The 23,830-nt window shown below is 41.9% G+C and overlaps 1 protein-coding gene and 1 long non-coding RNA gene across 3 annotated transcripts in view; one reads left to right on the forward strand and one right to left on the reverse strand.

Moving 5' to 3' along the window:
- Positions 1-23,830, forward strand: part of STRIP2 (striatin interacting protein 2) — a 51,134-nt gene that overhangs the window by 20,838 nt on the left and 6,466 nt on the right. For both annotated transcript variants that reach the window (XM_078059552.1, XM_078059551.1), the window contains 6 exons: positions 1,820-1,894; positions 2,797-2,894; positions 3,347-3,473; positions 6,494-6,594; positions 10,089-10,155; positions 23,320-23,424. In XM_078059552.1, coding sequence (XP_077915678.1) covers positions 1,820-1,894; positions 2,797-2,894; positions 3,347-3,473; positions 6,494-6,594; positions 10,089-10,155; positions 23,320-23,424 — 573 coding nt within the window. The remainder of the gene's footprint in view (positions 1-1,819; positions 1,895-2,796; positions 2,895-3,346; positions 3,474-6,493; positions 6,595-10,088; positions 10,156-23,319; positions 23,425-23,830) is intronic.
- LOC118533861 (uncharacterized) overlaps positions 1-23,830 on the reverse strand; it is a 112,827-nt gene that overhangs the window by 17,337 nt on the left and 71,660 nt on the right. The gene's annotated exons all lie outside the window — the stretch shown is intronic.

The following is a 23,830-nucleotide window of genomic DNA, read 5'->3' on the forward strand; positions in this document are numbered from 1 at the left end:
AATGGATAAGACCTGAGGTTCCCATTGGATCAGGCAACATGAAAATAACTGGTGACCTTGATAAGAGCAACCTCAAGTGAAGAGGTGGGGCTAGTAGCCTAGTTGGAGTGTGTTGAAAGAGGAATGTAAAGAAAGGAGGTAGATGGTCAACACAGACAACATAGTTTTATTGTAGAGAGGATAGAAATGGGATGGTGGCTGAAGGAGGATGTGGGGTCAGAGGAAAGTGTTTTATAGCTAGGAGACACTAGAGGGCCCCTTTATTGGGGGCCCTCCTTCTAAGTAAGTACCCTAGTGCCTCTGAGGCCATGGTCTGTCATGTCTTAGATAGCCTCAGTCTGAGTGGTGAGGATGCTGATGGTCAGGGTTAGAGGAAGGAAAGGGGTAGAGAAGGTGACATCGTGCTTATATCTCTCACCTTATTTCTAGGCATTGCCCCTCTCTATTCCTTCCATAATCTTCTTTAGAAATAACAGTGTTGAATGTTGGGATTGTAGCTGAAGGAGGATGTAGGGTCAGAGAAGAGTGTTTTATAGCTAGGAGACACTAGAATATGTTTATGTCCTAAAAAAGATGATCTGGGAGAGAAGAGACAATTGCAGAACTGGTACATTCAACAAAGCACAAGGGTGAGAGATCCCCAGCACAAGTGGAGGGTTGGCCTTTAATAGAGCAGAGGCAGTTCATACTTCACGTCAAGAAGGAAGGTAGAGACCCTGGTAGATTTGGTGTTGAGAAGATGAACTGTCTGATTGCCTCTGTTTTCTCCATGAAGTATAAGACTGGGTTAGCAACTATTGAGGGGTTGGGGGGTGAGGGGATTGGTTTGAGGACAGGGGAGAAGAGAAGGTATGAAATAGATCTTTGGGAGAGCAGGAAGGCAACCTGCTCTCCCAAAGATCTATTGCCTGAGTTTATTGAATGCCCATTTAAGCAGCAGTTGAGTTATGTGGGATGGCAGGGGCCGGGTTATTCCTCCCTGACTCAGGGTCTCAAGGCAGTCATCCTTGCCCTGGAATAGAGGTACCTTGTGGGAGGAAGAACTGAACTGGCCAAGGATGATGATGGCCTGAATAGCCCCTTGAGCACCGGAGGCCCTGGTCCCCCCGCTCTGATAAAAGGCTTAGATGGGGTCATCGAAGGACAAAGAGAGTTGTGGATGAGGGGGCTGGTCATAAAGGAGGAAGGGATGTGGTAGTGACTACTGGAGAAGGAAAGAAAATAGTTTCTACTTAAAAGCTTCCCTACTAATACTCCTTCCTGCCTCTCCCGGCTATGGGTTACCCAACTCCCTTATCAGCCTTCTCTACTGAGTTAACTACCTCTCACTTCTGAGCATTCCAGAGCTCTTGGATGGGCTCAGACTGACACCACAGGAAGTGCTTCTGTGTGGGGTGTCTGTTCTAGTGTCCCAGACATACGTGCACCCTGACTTAAGCCCATGGGTGACCAGAAAAGCAGTGGTTTGAGCCAACTCCTAGGTAGGTGTTCTGGTTCCTGATCCAACATGTGATGGGGAAAGAAGAATTCTGTATTGATTCCAGATAATGGGAAAACCAGAATCATAGATTGTCAGGGCTGGAAGAGCCCTCAGAGGACATCAGACCGGCCCAGTGATCCTAAAGAAGAGGACACTAAGACCCAGAGAGAGAAAGTAAACCTACCCAAGGTGAAATAATGAGTCATTAACACAGCTGGATAGGAACCTAGATCTGACTCCAGCTTAGTGCTCTTTTCATGCCACCCTTCACAACCAAGAAAACATAGCCTTTGTGCAACTGGAAAATGGCCCGGGCAAACTGTGTATTTCCTGCCGTAGGGGGAAGAGGTGGTACCAGAGACGCCATGTGAAATCCTCTACCAGGGCATGCTCTACAGCCTCCCGCAGTACATGGTAAGGAGATAGCTGGGCCAGAGCTGCCCTTCTCTGCTCCAGGACCAGGCAGCTGAGAACCGTTTCAGGCTGACCTGTCCATTATTTGAGCTTGTTCCCTGAGCCTTCACCCCTGAGGGAAAGCATTCTCTAACACATTAGAATTCTGAGCTTTCCTCAGGGGCTTCTCCAAGAGGAAGGAAGACTTGGCCGTACTCCCAAGTCCTTCTTTGGGAGGGGTGGAGAATAAGGTGGGGTCCATGAAGAATGTATTGGGGGCCCTCCTTCTAAGTAAGTACCCTAGTCCCTCTGAGGCCATAGTCTGTCATGTCTTAGATAGCCTCAGTCTGAGTGGTGAGGATGCTGATGGTCAGGGTTAGAGGAAGGAAAGGGGTAGAGAAGGTGACATCATGCTTATATCTCTCACCTTATTTCTAGGCATTGCCCCTCTCTATTCCTTCCATAATCTTCTTTAGAAAGAACAGTCTTGAAGCAGAACAGCCTACAGCTCCCTTCTGGCTCCTTAGAGCCTCACAGGCAGGCCTCTCAGGACTGGGCACCTGTTTGCCCTTCTGGAGGCTGGGGAGATTTGGTTATTGAGGAATGAACGTAGAAGGCATTAAGACACTCTTTTTTTTTTATTTAAAGATTTTATTTATTTATTTGACAGAGAGACACAGCAAGAGAGGGAACAAAGAAGGGGGAGTGGGAGAGGGAGAAGCAGGCTTCCCACGGAGCAGGGAGCCCGATGCGGGGCTCGATCCCAGGACCCTGGGATCATGACCTGAGCCGAAGGCAGACGCTTAACAACTGAGCCACCCAGGCGCCCCTAAAACACTTCTCATAGGGCTGTTGAGGTATGGAAAAATAGCCTTGTTGAATGGGATGGACAGAGATGGATCTCCTCATTTTCTACTTCCTAGATTGCCCTACTTAAGATTCTGCTGGCTGCAGCCCCCACCTCCAAAGCCAAGACGGACTCTATCAATATCCTGGCAGATGTCCTGCCTGAGGAGATGCCGTGAGTGCTTCACCTGGGTTGGCTGCTGAATGCTAGCTGTTTTGTCTACAGCATCTCTCTAGTCCCCACCCCCCCCCTTGATAACCCTCAGAGGGATTGTCAGCAGAGATCTCCTCTCCCCTTTCCACGGCAGTGCTCTCTGTTGGGTTCTTTTTAGCTCAAAACTGAGGGTCTACAGCAACATCAGTGCCAGTGACTGGTTGCGGAGGTATGTGGGGGGACATTGCCAAGAGATGAGCTTGCCAAAGGAGAGAGAAAAACAAAGAGAGCAAAGGAGCTTTTCTCCAAACAGGCTCGTAAGTGGGAACTCTGGAGGTTTCCCTAGTACAGAAGTTCAGATCTCCCAAGTTCTGGCTCTCTTGTATACGTTGTCTCTGACCCAAATACCTGGGTCCTTGTAGGCCGCTCTCTAAGGCTACTTTCTGCACTCACTCCTCCTCTCCCCTTTGTAGCATCACTGTTCTCCAGAGCATGAAGTTGGGCATCGATGTGAACAGGCACAAGGAGATCATTGTAAAGAGTATCTCTGCCCTGCTCCTGCTCCTCCTCAAACACTTCAAACTGAACCATATCTACCAGGTGAGCAGCTAGCAGCACTTCTCCACAGGTCTCAGGTGTTCTCCAGGCCCCGTCTCCCAAAGAGGAGATGTAGGGGCCTTTATAGTCCAGTTGAACATCTTTCAGCCTTTTCTTTGTCCTCCTCAGGGAATCCATATACCTGTTGCACAAGCTTGCGTGGGGGTATGGAGTGGGATGTGAGGAGCTGTCCTAGACAGGTGCAGATGTCTGTGTCCTTTGAACATTATCCAAGGATTGTGGGTAGGAATCCTTGGCTTCTTGGGAATGTGCCCAGCCAGATTTGAAGCAGTGCAAGACAGGATTCAAGCATTCCACAAAAAAAAAGTGAGGAAAAACTATGTAGAAAAACTTTTCTATGTGTGAAGCCCTTTTCTAACATTTGAGATATAATCCTAAATAAGGCACAGTTTTGGCTCCTAAGGACTTTGAAGTCTTGTAAAGGATATGGATATATAAATAGCTAATTATGGAATGGTAAGTGCCTAATACAGGTAAGCACTGGCTGGTAATCCAACCTGCAATGGAGAAGAGGTGACTTCTAACCTGAGTCCTAAAGAAACAGATGTGAGTCAGGATACGGGAGTTGTCAGGGAAGGAAGATAGGAAGCATTTCAAGCAGAAATGTTAATCTATGGAAGTCCAGAGGAGAGAGAGCAAAGTACCTTTGGAAACTGTTTAAATGTTGCTGGAGTTCTCCCTGGGGTAAGGGGAGATGGGGCGGCCTGGTGATACATGGAGCTGGAGAGGACGGGCAGGGAGCAGATCATAATACATATGGTAGTACACAGTTGTTGAGTACTTATAATGTGCCTGGCACTCTCTTAAGTTCGTGTGGGATCTCATTTAATTCTCTTAATCCTATGAGGTAGGTCTTATTTTATCCCTGTTTTATAAATGAGGAAACTGAGCGTAAGAAAGGTTAAGAAGCTGCTTCCCCACGAAGGCATTGTTCACCATGCTGAGGAGTTTGGACTTGGGACTGTGGGCATTGCCCAATATCAGGGAACCTGGGGGCAGGGAGTGGATGGTCTCTGTGGTGAGAACCTGGGGAGGAGAGGAGGCTCCTCATGACTGCCCAGTGTCTTTGCCCCATTTTCCTCCTAAGCAGTCAGAACCAAGCTTGCTGCTAGAACAGCAGCTCCTCAGAGTGCACAGAGGCTCCTGCAGGGTCTGTCTCCATACAGGTTTGACTATGTAATCAGGGTATTTCTCCACTCTAGTACATTCAGAGACGTCTTTGGGTATATTATGGGTGTCCTGGGTGCTCGCACTTCTTCTGCCAGTGTTTGCTGAGCAACAGCAGGTCTGGGAGGAGTACGGGTGGGTGGGAGATAGTGTTCCTGGTAGAAAGAACAGAGAACCGTGGATATGTTTTTTCTGTCTGCTTCTCTTGGTGGGCAGTATGTGGATCAACAGCCAGACAGGTGGGTGGCTTGATGGGCCTTGGCAGTGTGTGTCAGTGTCAGTGAAGCCCAACAAGGCTACAGACAAATTTCAAGTTGAAAAACATTTTCCATAACTTCATAGTGGGTATGTATTGGCTGCTCCATCTGGAGCTTTGGAAAATACCCCAGGTCGGCTGCCAGGGAGGAAATATTTGAGCAGAAGAGAGAAATGGGCAGCACAAGCTGACTCCCCACCTCTAACCACACACCCAGGGGCAGAGGGCAGTTTGGCTTGCTGCCATGGCTACTTCTTGGTGATCAGGAAAAGCTAAGGGATTTAAAACACCACAGTTTTCTGCTTTTTCAACCCAGTGTTTGTACTATCCCAGCAGTCTGGGTTCTGGATCTGGAGGCAAACTGTGTCTGATACTCAGTGCATCCCAGGCAAAATCCAGGTGTTGCACTCCAGGACACTGCCCACTAGGTCTTCCCAGATACAAACCCCATCCAAATTCAAGAGGGCAAAATGGAACCCCTATTTCTGGTGTTTATCCCATCAAAGAGATCTTGGACTTAGCCCATCAAAGAAATCTTGGACTTATTCTCAGTGTAGTATCTATTTTTTTTTTTTTTAATTTTATTTATTTGTTTGACAGAGAGAGAGAGATCACAAGTAGGCAGACACGCAGGCAGAGGGAGAGGGAGAAGCAGGCTCCCTGCTAAGCAGGGAGCCCGATGCGGGGCTCGATGCCAGGACGGTGGGATCATGACCTGAGCTGAAGGCAGACGCTTAACCAACTGAGCCCCCCAAGCACCCCAGTGCAATATCTGTTGACCGAAGAGCTCTTGTTGATCCATTCATTAAAATACTAATAACGGGGGCGCCTGGGGGGCTCAGTCGTTAAGCTTCTGCCTTCGGCTCAGGTCATGATCCCAGGGTCCTGGGATCGAGCCCCGCATCGGGCTCCCTGCTCGGCGGGAAGCCTGCTTCTCCCTCTCCCGCTCCCCCTGCCGTGTTCCCTCTCTCTCTCTGTCTCTCTCTGTCAAATAAATAAATAAAATCTTAAAAAAATAAAATAAAATAAAATACTGATAATGTAAGTACAGGGATAATGCAGTGAACCAGACAGACTCATGCTGGAGTCCACATCCCAGTGGTTCAGCTGGTTGCTATGTGCCGTATCCGTCCGGACTGAACGGTGCCAGCAGTTGTTGGGAGTAAGCTGCACCTGTTCCTGCTCTGTCAATCACTGCTGAAACACTATGAACCAGAGGTTTGGTATGGAAGACCGCTCCCTCAGGGAGCCTTCCTTTCTTGTTGAGCTTAGGAACAAATATTGCAGCAATTCCTTCTATTTATCTGGAGTGGGATTTTCTTTCTGCCTTGTTTATGTTTTGTGCTTTTGGTCAGGTGTTTACAACATACACACACTGCAGATTGTCCCCCTCCATGCAGGATGAGCTGGCTGATGATGCTTCTCCCCACTTCTCAGACAGGAGGACTGATAACACAAGTGGACAGTGGATATTCTTAGGAATGGGTATTAGAGTTGTACTTGCCAATCTTATTTTTCATGTGTACTTTCTATTATCCCCCAAATAAGCAGCCCTTTCTGCTTTGATCTTTTAATTCAGTTTGAATATGTATCACAACATTTGGTATTTGCCAACTGCATTCCATTGATCCTGAAGTTCTTCAATCAAAATATCTTGTCCTACATCACTGCCAAAAACAGGTATGGACTCTGGACAGGTTTATTTCAAAGGTCTGTTTTGGGATGGGTTGGGAAATATACATCATCTCTGAGCCTTTCAGTTCTCCTTGTGTCCCTAGTCCTTTCTATCTTAGAGCTGTCACTGTTAAATTTAATTTCCTTGAAGTGTTAATTGATGGGTTGTGTGGTTTGGCTTCTTCACAAAGGTATTTGTATTTTAATAGTTTTGAAAACTAAAAAATGTCACAACTCAAATAAATAAAACTGCAACAATCAAATTTTAGCCCTATGGCAGAAGGATCCAGAAGATGTTTTTTTGTGAAACAGCCTTCTTATCTGGCCAGCCCTGATCTTTATAAATCATAAGTTGTAACAATTATACTACTTTGTAAACTGTAGTGTTATGTAGAATTTGTAACTCAAGGTAATAACGGACCCTTACTTAGATCAGTTTGTAATAAAACAAATATATGGTATTTTATTTAATCTCCTCAGTAATGGTAAGAAATATTACAACAAGTTTTATTCTCACTTCACCAATTAGTAAACAAATTCAGGGAGGTTAATTGACTTGCTCAAGATTAACATGCTAGTGAGACGACTTAAGTAAGAGGCAGGATCAAAACACAGATTGTTTTCTGGTCACAATTACTATGAATACAAATTGCTTTTCACTCCTCCAGCCAACTGGGGACTTGGGAGTTACAGAGTAAATCCTTGTTTTTTAGTTTGCTACTTCCACAAGAACTAGAAGCATGTTAACTAGAGTTTACCAGAGGCAGAGTTCCTAAAGTAGAAGGAGGCTGATCTGATTACTTGGGGTGACTAGAGAGGGCCAGGAGATGGTGCCTCAGTCTCATACTGCCTAAAAGTTCACCATGGAGAGGCAGCCTACTTATATGTAGTTTAAAATACAGAGGCACCTGCGTGACTCAGTCGGTTGAGTGTCCGACTTTTGATTTCAGCTCAGGTCATGAGCTCAGCGTCCTGGGATGGAGCCCTGCATTGGGCTCCTCACTCAGCAGGGAGTCTGCTGGAGATTCTTTCTCTCCCTCTCCCTCCACTTGCTCTCTCTCTCTCAAATAAAAAAATTTTTTAAGCTTTTATTCATTTATTTGAGAGAGAGAGCACAAGCAGGGGAAGGAGCAGAGGGAGAGGGAGAAGCAGGCTCCCAGCTGAGCAAGGAGCCCCATGAGGGGCTTGATCCCAGGACCCTAGGATCATGACCTGAGCCGAAGGCAGATGTATAACCGACTGAGCCACCCAGGTGCCCCTAAATAATCTTTAAAAAATAAAATAAAGTGCACATACACACATGGAACTTGAAGTCATGAGACCTGCCATTTGCTAGCTATGTAATCTCAAGTAAGGACTCTTTGGTTTTTTTGAGCCACACTATTTTTATCTTAAAATTAAAATAATACATTTCCTGGGACGGCTGGGTGGCTCAGTCGTTAAGTGTCTGCCTTCGGCTCAGGTCCTGATCCCAGGGTCCTGGGATCGAGTCCCACATCGGGCTCCCTGCTCAGCAGGGAGTCTGCTTCTCCCTCTCCCTCTGCTGCTCCCCCTGCTTGTGCTCGCTCTCTCTCTCTGACAAATAAATAAATAAAAATCTTTCAAAAAATAAAATAAAATAAAAATAATACATTTCCTGACTATATCATAGAGCTTTTATATAAGTATCAGTTAAGATAAACATATGAGAGTCCTGTTCCACATTTCCAGTTAGAGATCCACCCCTGGATCAATCAAGTATGGCCAGGGTTCACGAACTAAATACCCACCCTCCACCATGGGCCTGGAAGGGGAGGAGTAAATAATCTGATAGGTGTCCACTAGGTTCTCTTTGGAATTGGAAGAGTGGTAGTGCCAGACGACATCATTAACTGAGTTTGGCCTGGATGAGATGGTTCTCTGCACCACCTGCAAGCTTTACTGCGGCATAATCCCTGAGGACTTGGAGCACCCATGGCCCCTTATTGCACACTTTGCTCATGGCTCTTATAATCTAGATAGATATTCCAGAAACTTGTAACCTTATTTTTCACCCCCCTAGGCTAGAATTCAGTTCACAGAGGATGGAACAAATCTATCTTTGATTTCCTGCCCCCGTTTCCTGGTTGCCAGCATCTACTTTGCCATGGGGCTTTGTGGGAGGTGGGTAGATAAGTGGATAAGCCAGCCAAGAATGTTTATACCAATGGAGCAGTAAGTACAGAACTGGCAGCCCTGGGAGAATCCAGTAGAGTGAATTAAGATGATGAGCAATGTTATAGGTAGATCCACTGCCGTCTCTTCTCCTACCTTGGTTCCCCTAGGTTATCATTGTGGATTTCTTGGACAAAGGTAAACATTTCTAGGTAAATAAATTGTTGCCTTTTGCTTGGATAGAGTTTTGACTTTAGAAATGTAGAGGCAGGTCCAAGAAACCCCATACTCCTCTTTATGGCCCTTGCTTTGCCAACATCCTTGATCCAGTTCAGATAGGTTGGTTATAAACCTTATGGAATGTCAGAATCAGAAGGAGCATTAGAGATGAGCTAAATTCTGCATTGTACCAATGAAAAAGAAAAGGAAAGAAAGAACTGTAATTTTGAGTAACTATGTCCCTGTCATAATGCAGTGCCTCATTTCCCCTACCTACTCATGCCTGCTTCCCTGGGCTCACCACAGAGCCTCCAGCTCCCTTATAGTCCCCCACTGTCAGTTCTGGGGGCAGATGCTGTTACCATTCCTTTTTTTTTTTTTTTTTTTTAAGAGAGAGAGAACATGCATGAGTGCAACCAGGGGCGGGGAGGGGTGGGCAGAGGGAGAGAGAGAGAATCTTAAGCAGGTTCCATGCCCACCACAGAGCCCAACGTGGGACTTGATCTCATGACCCTGAAATCATGACCTGAGGCGAGATCGAGTTGGACTGGACGCTTAACTGACGGAGCCACCCAGATGCCCCAATGCTATTACCATTCTTGAGCTACTAGATTGGCCCTGCTGTAGGAAGCTGCCTCTGTCTTAAGCTTCCTTCAAGAATGTCTTCCGTGATCATTTCCCAGAGCTCCTGGCTTTCAGAAACATTTGGTAAAGGACATAGGAAAGGTCTTCATTTCATCCTCACGTCCACAGACTGTTACTAAGTGGGTTAAGTTTGGGCAGCATCTCTGGGAACACAGTTCACACATATACACAAGCATACACTTAAATGCAAAAACAGAAGTGCACCTGTGTCCGAACTCTTTAAAGAAGAAAGGAGAGAGGTGGCTATACCAGAAGCTCTCCTGCTGCTTTCTTTTGCATCTGCTAGATGGGGGCTGGCCTGAAGGAACTCTGTGGGTTCCTCTCATGACTGAGGAGAGGAGACTGGAGCTGGAGTTGCCTGGCACCACAACCCTCAGTTTCAGCTGAGGTCACTAAGCAATTTGGGAAATAGATGGGGCCTGCTGGAGAGAAATAATTCCTGCCATTTCAGATACTGCCATTTCCATTTCCCTAAAACCTGCCCCTTTCTTTGCATTTTGCAGCATCTCGGTCCTGGATTACCCTTGCTGTACCATCCAGGATTTGCCGGAGCTTACTACAGAGAGTCTGGTAAGCAGAGGGGCACTTGGTAGCTTTTGAAATTGCCAGATGGCAGTGGCTGGTATTTGCTCTTCCATTTCTTCTCCAGCCTTCTAATGCCCTGGTTTGGGAGTCTCACATCAATAAAGGCATATTGGCAAGAGCACAGAGGCAGTGGGTGTTTAGAGCTGCTGACCCAGTTGAGAAAAATTTGGGAAAACTGAGCATAGCAATTTGCAGAGAAGAGAACAGGGTCAGTGACAAACACTAAGGAGGAGAGGGAATTTAGAAAGATAATGGGACTGAAATTGAATGTGAACATCTGTGCTAAATGGCAGAAGAAGCTCCACTGGTCTATTCCAAACAACGATCTGTCTCCTTTCCGCTATGCTATAGGCTATTCACTTTTCATTTTCATATAGATTATAAAACCCAGGAGTGTGTACTTCAGAAAATATCTTACCTAGGTCTCTTTAAGCCAGAAGTTGGTAACAGCCACAGAATGACCCAGAAATTTCTTCATCCTGGAAACAACTTTAGGCAAATCAGAAAAGTCCCTCAGAATTACTTTGAATTTCATGAAACTAACTGATCAACAGCGTACTGAAGATCAACTGTCTGCCTCCTTAGATACATGCTCAAGTCCACACCCTCACCCTGTTGCCTTGTACTCGGATATCTGTATCTGTTCCTCCATTTGACTGAAAACTACTTGAAGGAAGAGATGGTATCATCAACTTTATATCCCCGGAGTCTAGCACTATGTTTGGTACCTGAAAGGAGCTCAAGTACTAAATGACTGGGTGGTCGCACCCATGTGTCCCACAGCCCTTTGCCCCCCAACTTTAATACCTGTGAAATGTTGCATCAGGAAAGTGTATTAGGCACAAATAGAATGATACCTTCTGTGGTACAGGTTTCATAGAACCATAGGATTCTTGGCTGGAGGGGACCTGAGAGCCATTTAGCCCAATCCCCTATTTCAAAGATGAGAAACCAGAAGGCCCAATGGATGAAGTGACTTGTCATGGTCCACTCCTCATAAATGATAGATCCTGAGTTAGAAAAAGACCCATGTTCTAAGATATTAAGTCTAGCACCCTTTTTAGCATCAGGGCAGAGATTTCCTATCTCACTTAGATGTAGCCTCAGTGGCCAAGGAAGCTGGGAACTTCTTATCCCTGCAGAGAGAAGTAATAAGTTGTCTAATAACCCTGTTTATGCACATGATGTTATTCAGTCTTTAAAATAACTGTATAAGCTCGGTATTACTGTTTTATAGATGGAGAAGTTAACTGCCAAAACCTTACAGTTGAAAGTAGCAGAGCCAGGGTGGAGACTTACATCCCTGCCATTCAGAGTTAGACTGAAGAATGCACTTTCTCACAGAAAACAGTGGTGAACAGCATTAAAATGCTACTATTAGTTGGGTATTTCAAAACGTAAAGTTAGCTTTTATGGTTGAAATCTATTTCCTGATACAGTATGTTCTCTTTTCTCAATCCCATATGTAGGAAATTGTTGGGAACTATACCTTCAAATCTCTTCTGATTTACCTTTGGGGATATGAACATAAAATTATTGAAATAATTGTTATGCCTCTGAGAAGATTTTATTGTTATCCTTGAGCAGGTGAAAGCACTTACCTATTCTAAATAAGAAACCTATTGGTGCTAGGTGTTCTTCTCCTTTCTGCAAAGCAACAGTGGCACCTGGTGGTTTCATTTGGTAACTACAGATTTTTGTTGTTGGCTTAAATTTACCGTGTAAGTACTTCCCCTGAGCCTAATCATGGGCTTAAGTAACTAGCAAGTTTACTCCACAAAGGTCCTCAATATAATGGTTTGTTTATCTAAACTGATGGCTTCTGTACTCAGAGAAGACTAATGTTTATATGAGTAAAATGCATCTCTTTTCCAGGCTCAGTAAATTAATTGTAAACAGAAAATATTCTGGCTTTTATGAATGTGGAGGGTTTTCTTTAAATAATATTTCAAGGTTTTTTTCCTGGTTATAAAATCAGTATATACTATTGCAGAAAATTGGATAAATACAGGAAAATATGGGGAAGAAAACAAAAATACCTTAATTATACTACCTACATGTAACAACTGTTAATATTTTCCTATAATCACCATATATATGTACATATTAATTCATATATGTACACACATACATTATTTAAGAAAATAAGGACTTTGTATGTTTCAGTTCACATAATAAAATTTAAATGTTCACAATGTGACTTTGAACATATTTGAAAACATGACTTTTAATAGCTACACATAATATTTTCCTTAATTTTTAAAAATGATTGCTCTCTACTAATGTTGGGCATTTATTTCAATATTCTCTGTGTAACTCCAAATTCTAAAGTCTTCCCATTTTGTCAAAATACTTAGCTCTACAATAGGCCATCCTTACCCATGTACTGAGAAGTTTCCCTACCCACCTGTTATAGGAAGGCTTACAATTTCTGTATCTCCAAATGTCTATATTCAAATTCAATCCACTAAAGTAGGAAAACATTAAATTCCAAATATGAGGGAAGGATAGTGAATGTATGGTTGTGTGGAAGATAGAGATGGTCTTTGGAAGAAGGTTGCTAGAAAAGTCAGTGGATATGGCTTCAACAAGTATTGTAGAATGCTCAGCATTTTGATGGTTTTTTAGGGCAGTGGTATAAAAAGTAGGGTGTGCAAGATAATGCTTTGGGGGATGGAATATTTTGATCTTTTGTATGTATCAATATCCTTTTTACTTTCTATATTTATGTGTATATTAGAACATACGTAATATCATTACAATAATGCATTTTTTTTTAAAGATTTTATTTATTTAATTGACAGGGAGAGAGAGAGAGAGAGACAGCGTGAGAGGGAACACAAGCAGGGAGAGTGGGAGAGGAAGAAGCAGGCTTCTGGCCGAGCAGGGAGCCCGATGCGGGGCTCGATCCCAGAACCCTGGGATCATGACCTGAGCTGAAGGCAGTCGCTTAACCAACTGAGCCACCCAGGCGCCCCTACAATAATGCATTTCTTTTTTTTTTTTTTTTTTTTTTTAAAGATTTTATTTATTTATTTGACAGACAGAGACACAGCGGGAGAGGGAACACAAGCAGGCGGAGTGGGAGAGGGAGAAGCAGGCTTTCCACCGAGCAGGGAGCCTGATGCGGGGCTCGATCCCAGGACCCTGAGATCACGACCTGAGCCGAAGGCAGACGCTTAACCGCTGAGCCACCCAGGCGCCCCCAATAATGCATTTCTAACTTAGAAGTAAATGTGTATATTTAGGTGTACAACAAAAATTATTTACTGAGAGATATGTGCAATAAAAAAAATTTTTTAGAAACCACTACTTTAGAGTATGTTGAAATGAGGGTAAGGTTGTAGGTCTGCTTGCTTTGGGGGCCTATTGGTCATAAAGAGAAATCATACAGATTACACCCCCATCCTCCTTTCCTCTCCTATCTTACAGAGATTCGGACCAAAAAAAAATGTGGAAAGTTCTGTGTAAATCTGTTGTCACTGCTGCAAAGCCAGCCCAGAGTTCAAAATGCTTGTTTTTTACTGCAGAATGTGATTTGGTAACAGTAGCTTCACATACAAAGAAGGGCATATTTTGAACAATGTAGATGCTCAAGTAGGCCTATATATTAAGAATGGAGGAATGAGAAAAAGTAGTATTTATGGAATCACTGAGTGTCAGAGCTAGAAGTTTCTTAGTATCTTGCCGAATCCCATCCTTTACTGATGAGGAAATGGGTAGAGTGGTGAAGTGTTGTCCAAAGCCTTATAGCTGGGTAAGAGCCAAAACAATGCGTCAGAATTTGCATGACCTAGCCATTTGCAAAGAAACATTTGGCATTTCCTTTTAGATATATGCAAGTGAAATTATTAAGTTAATTTTTAAAAGGCAGTTCATTGCAAAATTCCTCAAATTTGGGTTTGATTTATATTCAGGAAGACCTATAAAAACACATACCGCTTAAATTTACGTACCTGATCCTTTCATCGATCCTTATTAAATTTTGTTTTTATAACTTCCTAATCCAGATATTTTTGGATATCCAAGAAAACTTTTGTCATTCTTGTTTTGGTTTTTGTTTTCTTATTGGAATATAATCATGTTCAAGTATTAAGGTCTCTAGCATTCATTTCAGGCATTATTTAACCAATGATTTTATGACCTTATTAAATAAAGTCTTCTGACATTCACCATCACTATTTAAAACCAATATTGCCTTTAGCATTATTGTTTTTCTCTTCTAGATATAATGTGAACACATAAGGTATTTATCCATGTTCTATGACATATGTCTATATATAGGAAGGACCATGGATAAATGTTTTTTAACATTTTATCAGTTTTTCTGTTAAGTCACCATTTCTGTAATGGGTACTAGAGGAGATTAGAGTCTCTGGAATTCTTTTTTTTTTTTAAGATTTATTTATTTGAGAGAGAGAGTGCACGTGCACACGCTGGCACATGCAAGTGAAAAGAAGAGCAGAGAGGGACAGAGAGAATCTCAAGCAGGCTCCATGCTGAGCACAAAGCCTGATGCGGGGCTCTATCTCACAAGACTGAGATCACTACCTGAATGGAAACCAAGAGCTGGACCCACTCAACCGACTGCCCCACCCAGTCGCCCCTCTGGAATGATTTTTCAAACTCACATGCCCAGATCCCTCTCCAGGGCACAAAGAGTTTGTCAAAACTCCCCAGATGATTTTGAGATTTTCTCTTCTCCTTCCTCCTTTTTTACTCACACCACTTAAGAATTATAGCTCTCTTTTATGATATCTGGGCCCTTAATCTAGCAGTAACTTAATTGTCAGAAATCCATATGATAAGGGAATTATTCTATAATGATTTGGGAAAAGAAAGTTTAAGCTAGAAATATGAATTCATTTTCAGTTGTGTCAACCATAATAATGAAATGAATCAAAAGAATCGTTTACCAAGAAGTGGTTATTATTGTGAATTTTCAATCAGTAAGTGTTAAAACCTAGCAAATGTTTTTTCAAATAGGTTCAAATAAATGCAGGGCTGACATGGCATGAAAATCTGAAGCCTAAAGCAAAGAAATAGACTAGTTTGTAAGTATAGAAAAAGCAGGGGCACCTGGGTGGCTCAGTCGTTAAGCGTCTGCCTTCCGCTCAGGTCATGATCCCAGGGTCCTGGGATCGAGCCCCGCAACGGGCTCCCTGCTCGGTGGGAAGCCTGCTTCTCCCTCTCCCACTCCCCTTGCTTGTGTTCCTGCTCTTGCTATCTCTCTCTCTCTCTGTGTCAAATAAATAAATAAAATCTTTAAAAAAAAATATAGAAAAAGCAGACAGAACTACAGCTCTAAGTTATCTTGAGCAAGTTTCCTGTAGGCTATAGGAGTTCCACATACAAAAGGAAGAGGTTGGGCCATCAGATGAGCATAAACTTTTCCAAAACTCCTGTGGATTCATTATATAACAACCAAGCTAATATTAGTAATTCTGATTTTCAGTGAAGAGCTGGTTTTCTTTCTTTTTTTTTTTAAATATTATTATGTTATGTTAGTCACCATGCAATACATCATTGGTTTTTGATGTGGTGATCCATGATCCATTGTTTTCGTATAACACCCAGTGCTCCATGCAGTACATGCCCTCCTTAATACCCATCACCGGGCTAACCCATCCCCCCTCCCCCCTCCCCTCTAAAACCCTGTTTGTTTCTCAGAGTCCATAGTCTCTCATGGTTCATCTCTCCCTCCAATCCCCCCCCCCATTTTTCCCTTCCTTTTTCTAATGTCCTCCATGCTATTCCTTATGTTCCACAAATAAGTGAAACCATATGATAATTGACTTTCTCTGCTTGACTTATTTCACTTAACATAATCTCCTCCAGTCCCATCCATGTTGATGTAAAAGTTGGGTATTCATCCTTTCTGATAGCTGAGTAATATTCCATTGTATATATGGACCACATCTTCTTTATCCATTCATCTGTTGAAGGGCATCTCAGCTCTTTCCACAGTTTGGCTATTGCGGACATTGCTGCTATGAACATTGGGGTGCATATGGCCCTTCTTTTCACTACATCTGCGTCTTTGGAGTAAATACCCAGGAGTGCAATTGCTGGGTCATAGGGTAGCTCTATTTTTAAGTTTTTGAGGAACCTCCACACTGTTTTCCAAAGTGGCTGTACCAACTTGCATTCCCACCAACAGTGTAAGAGGGTTCCCCTTTCTCCACAACCTCTCCAACATTTGTTGTTTCTTTCCCTGTCCATTTTTGCCATTCTAACTGGTGTAAGGTGGTATCTCAATGTGGTTTTGATTTGGATTTCCCTGATGGCTAATGATGATGAACATTTTTTCATGTGTCTGTTAGCCATTTGTATGTCTTCTTCAGAGAAGTGTCTTTTCATATCTTCTGCCCACTTTTTGACTTGATTATTTGTTTTTTGGGTGTTGAGTTTGAGAAGTTCTTTATAGATCTTGGATACCAGCCCTTTATCTGTAGTGTCATTTGCAAATATCTTCTCCCATTCTGTGGGTTGCCTCTTTGTTTTGTTGACTGTTTCCTTTGCTGTGCAGAAGCTTTTTCTTGATGAAGTCCCAAAAGTTCACTTTTGCTTTTGTTTCACTAGCTTTTGGAGATGTATCTTGAAAGAAGTTGCTGTGGGCGATGTCAAAGAGGTTACTGCCTATGTTCTCCTCTAGGATTTTGATGGATTCCTGTCTCACATTGAGGTCTTTCATCCACTTTGAGTTTATCTTTGTGAATGGTGTTAGAGAATGGTCGAGTTTCATTCTTCTGCATGTGGCTGTCCAATTTTCCCAGCACCATTTATTGAAGAGATTGTTTTTTTTCCATTGCATGTTTTTTCCTGCTTTGTCAAAGATTATTTGACCATAGATTTGAGGGTCCATATTTGGGTTCTCTATTCTGTTCCATTGGTCTATATGTCTGTTTTTGTGCCAGTACCATGCTGTCTTGGTGATCACAGCTTTGTAATATAGCTTGAAATCAGGCAACGTGATGCCCCCAGCTTTGTTTTTCTTTTTCAACATTTCCTTGGCGATTCGGGGTCTTTTCTGATTCCATACAAATTTTAGGATTGTTTGTTCCAGCACTTTGAAAAATGTCTTTGGAATTTTGATCGGGATGGTATTGAGTATAGATTGCTCTGGGTAGCATAGACATTTTAACAATGTTTATTCTTCCGATCCATGAGCATGGAATATTTTTCCATCTTTTTGTGTCTTCTTCAATTTCTTTCATGAGTGTTTTGTAGTTCCTAGAGTATAGATCCTTTACCTCTTTGGTTAGGTTTATTCCGAGGTATCTTATGGTTTTTGGTGCTATTGTAAATGGAATCGTTTCTCTAATTTCTCTTTCTACAGTTGCGTTGTTAGTGTATAAGAGAGCAACTGATTTCTGTGCATTGATTTTGTATCCTGCCACATTACTGAATTGCTGTATGAGTTCTAGTAATTTGGGGGTGGAGTCTTTTGGGTTTTCCACATAAAGTATCATGTTGTCTGCGAAAAAAGAGAGTTTGACTTCTTCTTTGCCAATTTGAATACCTTTTATTTCTTTTTGTTGTCTGATTGCTGTTAAGAGCTGGTTTTCAATCTGAAAATAATAATCATCACTAGGAACTCTAATAAGCCAAGAAGGTTTGAGATGTATTAGACTTAACACTTAGCAGCACTTCTTTATTTTTTTTAAGTTTTTATTTATTTAAGTAATCTCTACCCCCAACGTGGGGCTGGAACTCAGGACTCTGAGATCAAGAATCGCATGCTCTTCTGACTGAGCCAGCCAGGCACCCCTAGAAACACTTCTTTAAAGGTTCAGTCTGATCATGAGCTGACCAAAATCAGTCAGATGCTCCCCTTTAATACAGGAACCCTCACTATTTTTGTTGTTGTTTCTGGAAACTGTTATCTTCTGCTTGTTTGAAATAACAATTGTAATAGGACATAAGAAAGAGCTTCTTTACCATTAGGTCTTGAAGAAGCTGAGAAAGCAGGGGATCAAACCGAATTTTCTCTCAGAATCATCTTCTGTGTTAGGATTCCAAGAGTGCAATAGAAGTTGAACAGTAAATAAAAACAGAGTATTATAAATCAGTGAATTACTGGAGATAGAGGTTCAGGCCCTGGTTGGGCACTTATATGACCTGAAGCAAGCCCTTCCTTTCCCTGAGCCTTAGGTTTTGCTTCTGTGGATGACAGAATTGGACTAGACTTAGTCAAGTCTAAAAGCTAAGTCTCTTCTAGTGCTCAGATTCTAACCAATCTGATTTCCTCTGTACAAAAGGAAGAAACACTCTGTTCTTTCAGCAGTCATTTGAGTTATTATCCACATAACTGGCGTAAGCCTCCGTTTTTATTTGGCTTGGCTCACTCAGCTGGGCTAAGATGGATCTTGAGAACAGAACCCTTGTGGTGCCTTAGAGATGCTATGAAAGGATAGGATGTGATCCCTGAACTGAATATTTAGACACAAGGTGTATGTAAAGAATTTTTTTAAGTTTTTAATTTTAATCCCAGTATAGTTAACATGCCATGTCATATTCGTTTCACGTATACAATATAGTGATTCAGCAATTCTATACATTACTCAGTGCTAATCAGAAGTGTACTCTTTTTTTTTTTTTAAAGATTTTATTTATTTGAGAGAGAAAGAATGAGAGAGAGAGAGCGCACATGAGAGGGGGGAGGGTCAGAGGGAGAAGCAGACTCCCTGCTGAGCAGGGAGCCCAATGCCGGACTCAATCCTGGGATTCCAGGATCATGACCTGAGCCGAAGGCAGTCGCTTAACCAACTGAGCCACCCAGGCACCCATAAGTGTACTCTTTAATCCCCATCGTCTATTTCCCCCATCCACCGCCCCTCTGGTAACCATCAGTTTGTTCTCTATAGTTAAGAGTCTGTTTCTTGGTTTGTCTTTTCTTTGTTCATTTGTTTTGTTTCTTAAATTCCACATGAGTGAAATCATATGGTATTTCTCTTTCTCTGACTGACTTATTTCACTTAGCATTATACTCTCTAACTCCATCCATGTTGTTGCAAAAGGCAAGATTTTATTCTTTATTATGACTAAAAAATATTCCATTGTATTTATATACCACATCTTCTTTATCCATTCGTCTATCAGTGCACACTTGGGCTGCTTCCATAGCTTGGCTATTGTAAATAATGCTGCAATAAACATAGGGGTGCATGCATCCCTTTGAATTAGGGTTTTTGTATTTTTTGGGGGTAAATGCCAAGTAGTGCAATTACTGGATCATAGGGTAGTTCTATTTTTAACTTTTTGAATAACCAGTTTGCATTCCCACCAACAGTGCAAGAGAGTTCCTTTTTCTCCAAGTACTCACCAATATTTGTCATTTCCTGTGTTTTTTATTTTAGCCATTCTGACTGGTGTGAGGTAATATCTCATTGTAGTTTTGATTTGCATTTCCCTGGTGATTAGTGACATCGAACATCTTTTCATGTGTCTGTTGGCCATCTGGATGTCTTCTTTGGAGAAATGTCTGTTCATGTCTTCTGCCCATTTTTTAATTGGATTACTTGTTTTTTGGGTGTTGTATCAGTTCTTTATATATTTTAGATACTAACCCTTTGTGGGATATGTCATTTGCAAATATCTTCTCCCATTCCATAGGTTGCCTTTTAGTTTTGTTTCCTTTGTTGTGCAGAAGATTTTATTTTGATGTAGTCCCAATAATTTATTTTTGCTTTTATTTCCCTTGCCTCAGGAGACATATCTAGAAAGATGTTGCTATGGCCTGATGTCAGAGAAATTACTGCCTGTGCTCTCTTCTAGGATTTTTATGGTTTCAGGTCTCACGTGTAGGTCTTTTATCCATTTTGAGTTTATTTTTGTGTATGGTGAAAGAAGGTGGTCCAGTTTCATTCTTTTGCATGTAGCTGTCCAGTTTTCCCAACACCATTTGTTGAGGAGACTTTTTCCCAATGTATATTCTTTCCTCCTTTGTCAAAGATTAATTGACCATATAATTATGGATTTATTTATGGGTTTTCTCTTCTGTTCTATTGATATATATGTCTGTTTTGTGCCAGAACCATATTGTTTTGCTTACTACAGTTTTGTAATAGAACTTGAAGTCTGGAATTGTGATACCCCCAGTTTTGTCTTTCTTTTTCAAAATGTCTTTACTATTCAGGGTCTTTTGTGGTTTCATATAAATTTTAATATTATTTGCTCTAGTTCTGTGAAAAATGCTGTTAATTTTTTGATACGGATTGCATTAAATTTGTAGATTGCTTTGGGTAATATAGACATTTTAATAATATTCTTTCATTCCATGAGCATGGAATGCCTTTCCCTTTCTTTGTGTCCTCTTTAATTCTTTCATCATTGTTTTATAGTTTCCAGAGTACAGGTCTTTCATCTCTTTGGTTAAGTTTATTCATAGGTATTTTATTATTTTTGGTGCAGTTGTAAATGGGATTGTTTTTGTAAACAAATGTTTATGTATGCAAGTGGAACATGGGCAAATGTTTTCTTCTTTCAACTTGCACTGGTAGAAAGTGAGTAAAGGTCTTGCTTTGGATAGTGTAAAGTATCAGACACAAGAGAATATGGCCAAATGCTGCTGTTCACAAGATATATCCCCCCACAAAAGTTTACATTTTACTCAATATGCTGAGTCCTGCCCTCCCCAAAAAAGAGAAAGCAGGCAATTTGCCTTAAATGAACATAAACAAATAAACAAAAAACCCCTCAAGTCTGGCAAATCTGAAAAGGCACCCCATGGACCTAAAGGTCTGCTGGAAAATGATTATGTGTTGGGTTGGAAGAAGGCAGAAGGCTTGAGCAGGGCTCCATGTAGAGCACGTTGCTGCAAACTGACAACAAGCCTGGGATCCGCTATCCTGAGACAGCCATGGACAAGCATGTGTTCTGTCAGTGCCCACTTCAGGCAACATCTGGTGATGTGGGAAGTGGGGCTAGTTTTAGTTGGTAGGGAAGCATTATCAGAAAAAAAAAAAGAGAGCAAGGCTCTGGGCACATGAGACTATCTTCAGGAGGGAACTAGGGTGTTTTTCCTAGGACTCCTGAGACTGAGCTTTGAGGAAAAAGCCACCACGATCATCTAACATTCACTTAAAACTTCACTTTTGAATCAATTGGAGAAAGTTGAGATAAATCACAGTACTATTAAATGATCAGAGGTGAAAGGATCTTAAAGATGATCTAATTCAACCTCTTACAAGAAACAGAGAAATGACTTATCTACCATCATACAACCAGGGTCAAAGCCATAATCCAGGTTTCCTAGTGTCTACTCCAGTGCTGCTTCTACAAGCCACACCTCTACTCCCATTTTTTTGTTTTGTTTTGTTTTTTGTTTTAAGGTGAGCTCTACACCCAACATGCGGCTTGAACTCAGACCCTGAGATCAAGAGTCGCATGCTCTACCGACTGAGCCAGGAGACATCCTTCCCATGTTATTTTTTGCGGTGCTAAGGAATGCAAGGCTCTCTCTGCTGCTATTATATTAAAAATCAGGATAAAGGAAGCTCACAGTGGAGATATACATAGCCTCCCCCATATGTTCTCTGTTTCCCCTGCTTCTTTAAAAAAAATAAACATTTAAAAGCCCATTCTGGGCGCCTGGGTGGCTCAGTTGGTTAAGCGACTGCCTTCAGCTCAGGTCATGATCCTGGAGTCCCGGAATCGAGTCCCACATCGGACTCCCTGCTCAGTGGGGGGTCTGCTTCTCCCTCTGATCCCCTTCCCTCTTGTGCTCTCTGTCTCTCATTCTCTCTCTCAAATAAATAAATAAAATCTTTAAAAAATAAAAAAATAAAAAAAATAAAAGTCCATTCCTCTGTTAGCCACACAAGATGGAACATCTGTAGAACCTATCTGTAGAACCTATCTCTTTTGGGCAAGCTGACTAGCTGATGCACTAGAGTGGAAACTCCCATGGAAATTTCTCTTAGAAGGAAACAGATGGTTCTCTGGGGACTAGTTCTAAACACAATATTGAACATTTACTACAGAAAGGAGAACATTTTTTTCTAATAATATTTCTAAAAAGTTTCCCTGAAACTTTTTTACCTTTAGTCTTATTTATTTCTTAGTAGAGCCTAATACTCTCAAAAATCCTGGATGTTCATTCCACATTAGATGTAGGTCTGTCTTGCTTGCTTTGGATTAATTTGATTTGGGAAAGGAGGGGGTAATTTTCCATTCTTCAGACAACAGCTCACTTCTACACATTGTCTCCTACTCTTACATCCTCCTATCAAATTGTAGGCATGAGGAACTTCCAAGATGTTAATTTGTTCACCATGCATGCTCATTGATTTATATAGCTTCTGACTTCAGTATATTTACAGGCCCCCAAATCCAGAAGGGCTCTTATTTTTGTCCCTGAAAGATGTTTCTGTGAGTAGATACCTGTTTCTAAACTGACATCCATCTGTTATCTCTGGTTGGGTGCTCACAAGCTATCAATAAACATACAAGAAAAACACCTGGTTAGAATTTACCATCTGCCATTTTTGCTTCCACGCTGGAGAATTAGGCAGTTTACTGCAATAGGGTTTGATAAAGGAGGGTGGAGGATGATTTAAAAAATTCAATCATAATGAATATCAGATCCATCCAACATAGTTTGAAATCTACCAGAACAGGGGCACCTGGCTGGCTCAATCAGCAGAGCATGTGACTGGATCTCAGGGTCGTGAGTTCAAGCCCCACGTTGGGTGTAGAGCCTACTTAAGAGAGGAAGGAAGGAAAGGAAAGGAAAGAAAGGAAGGGAAGGGAAGGGAAGGGAAAGGATCTACCAGAATAACTCCTAGCAGTTACAAACACAGCTTATATAAGTACAAGCTATATGGGGGTAAAATTCTATCACCTCTTTTCTGATTCTAAAGCAGGAACTTACACAAGAAGGCTTGCTTGAGTGAAGTTCCTATGTTTATGTATCCTCTTTCTAATCAGTACTTGCTCTAGGTGCAGCCATCCAGGGTTGGCAGCTGTGTGTTTTCATATGAAGAATATTGCATGCTTTGAGACCTTAGTGTGTGAAGAGCAGAATGGTGAGGAGGTAGCATTTCATAAGGAAGGCCTCACCTAAACTGACCAGTGGTGACTTCCAGGCTTCTGTGGGAATGAAAGCCTTATAGGTGTTGAGGTAATGGTGGGCCTGCCTTATTACAGGAAGCTGGAGACAACAACCAGTTCTGTTGGAGGAACCTCTTTTCCTGCATTAACCTTCTGAGGCTGCTCAATAAACTGACCAAATGGAAGCATTCCAGAACCATGGTGAGTGGGGCTTCAGATCATAGAGGTGTCCATCTGACTGAATTTTTTTAATCTTAAATATTTATGGACTTCCTGCTTTGTGAGCTCTATAGATAGACAATGAATGCTACATAAGGTGAACACCTAATTCTGGGTATTTAATCTATATGAGATAATTATTCACCAGTCCATTTCTTTACAAGGAGCTGAATATGGACCCTCCCCCAGGGCCGCTCTGGTTGGAAAGTTAGCATTGTTGTTTGGATTACAAACACACATCCCAAATGATGCAAGTCTAAGATTATTCATTGCAGCATGAATCATGAACGATTGGAAACAATCTAAAGCCTGTTAATACAGGACCAACTGGTTAAATAATTTTGGTACATCCTTATAATAGAATATTATACAACCATTAAAAAGAATG

The sequence above is a fragment of the Halichoerus grypus genome, chromosome 12, assembly GCF_964656455.1.
Source record: "Halichoerus grypus chromosome 12, mHalGry1.hap1.1, whole genome shotgun sequence".
NCBI classification, from domain to species: Eukaryota; Metazoa; Chordata; class Mammalia; order Carnivora; family Phocidae; genus Halichoerus; species Halichoerus grypus.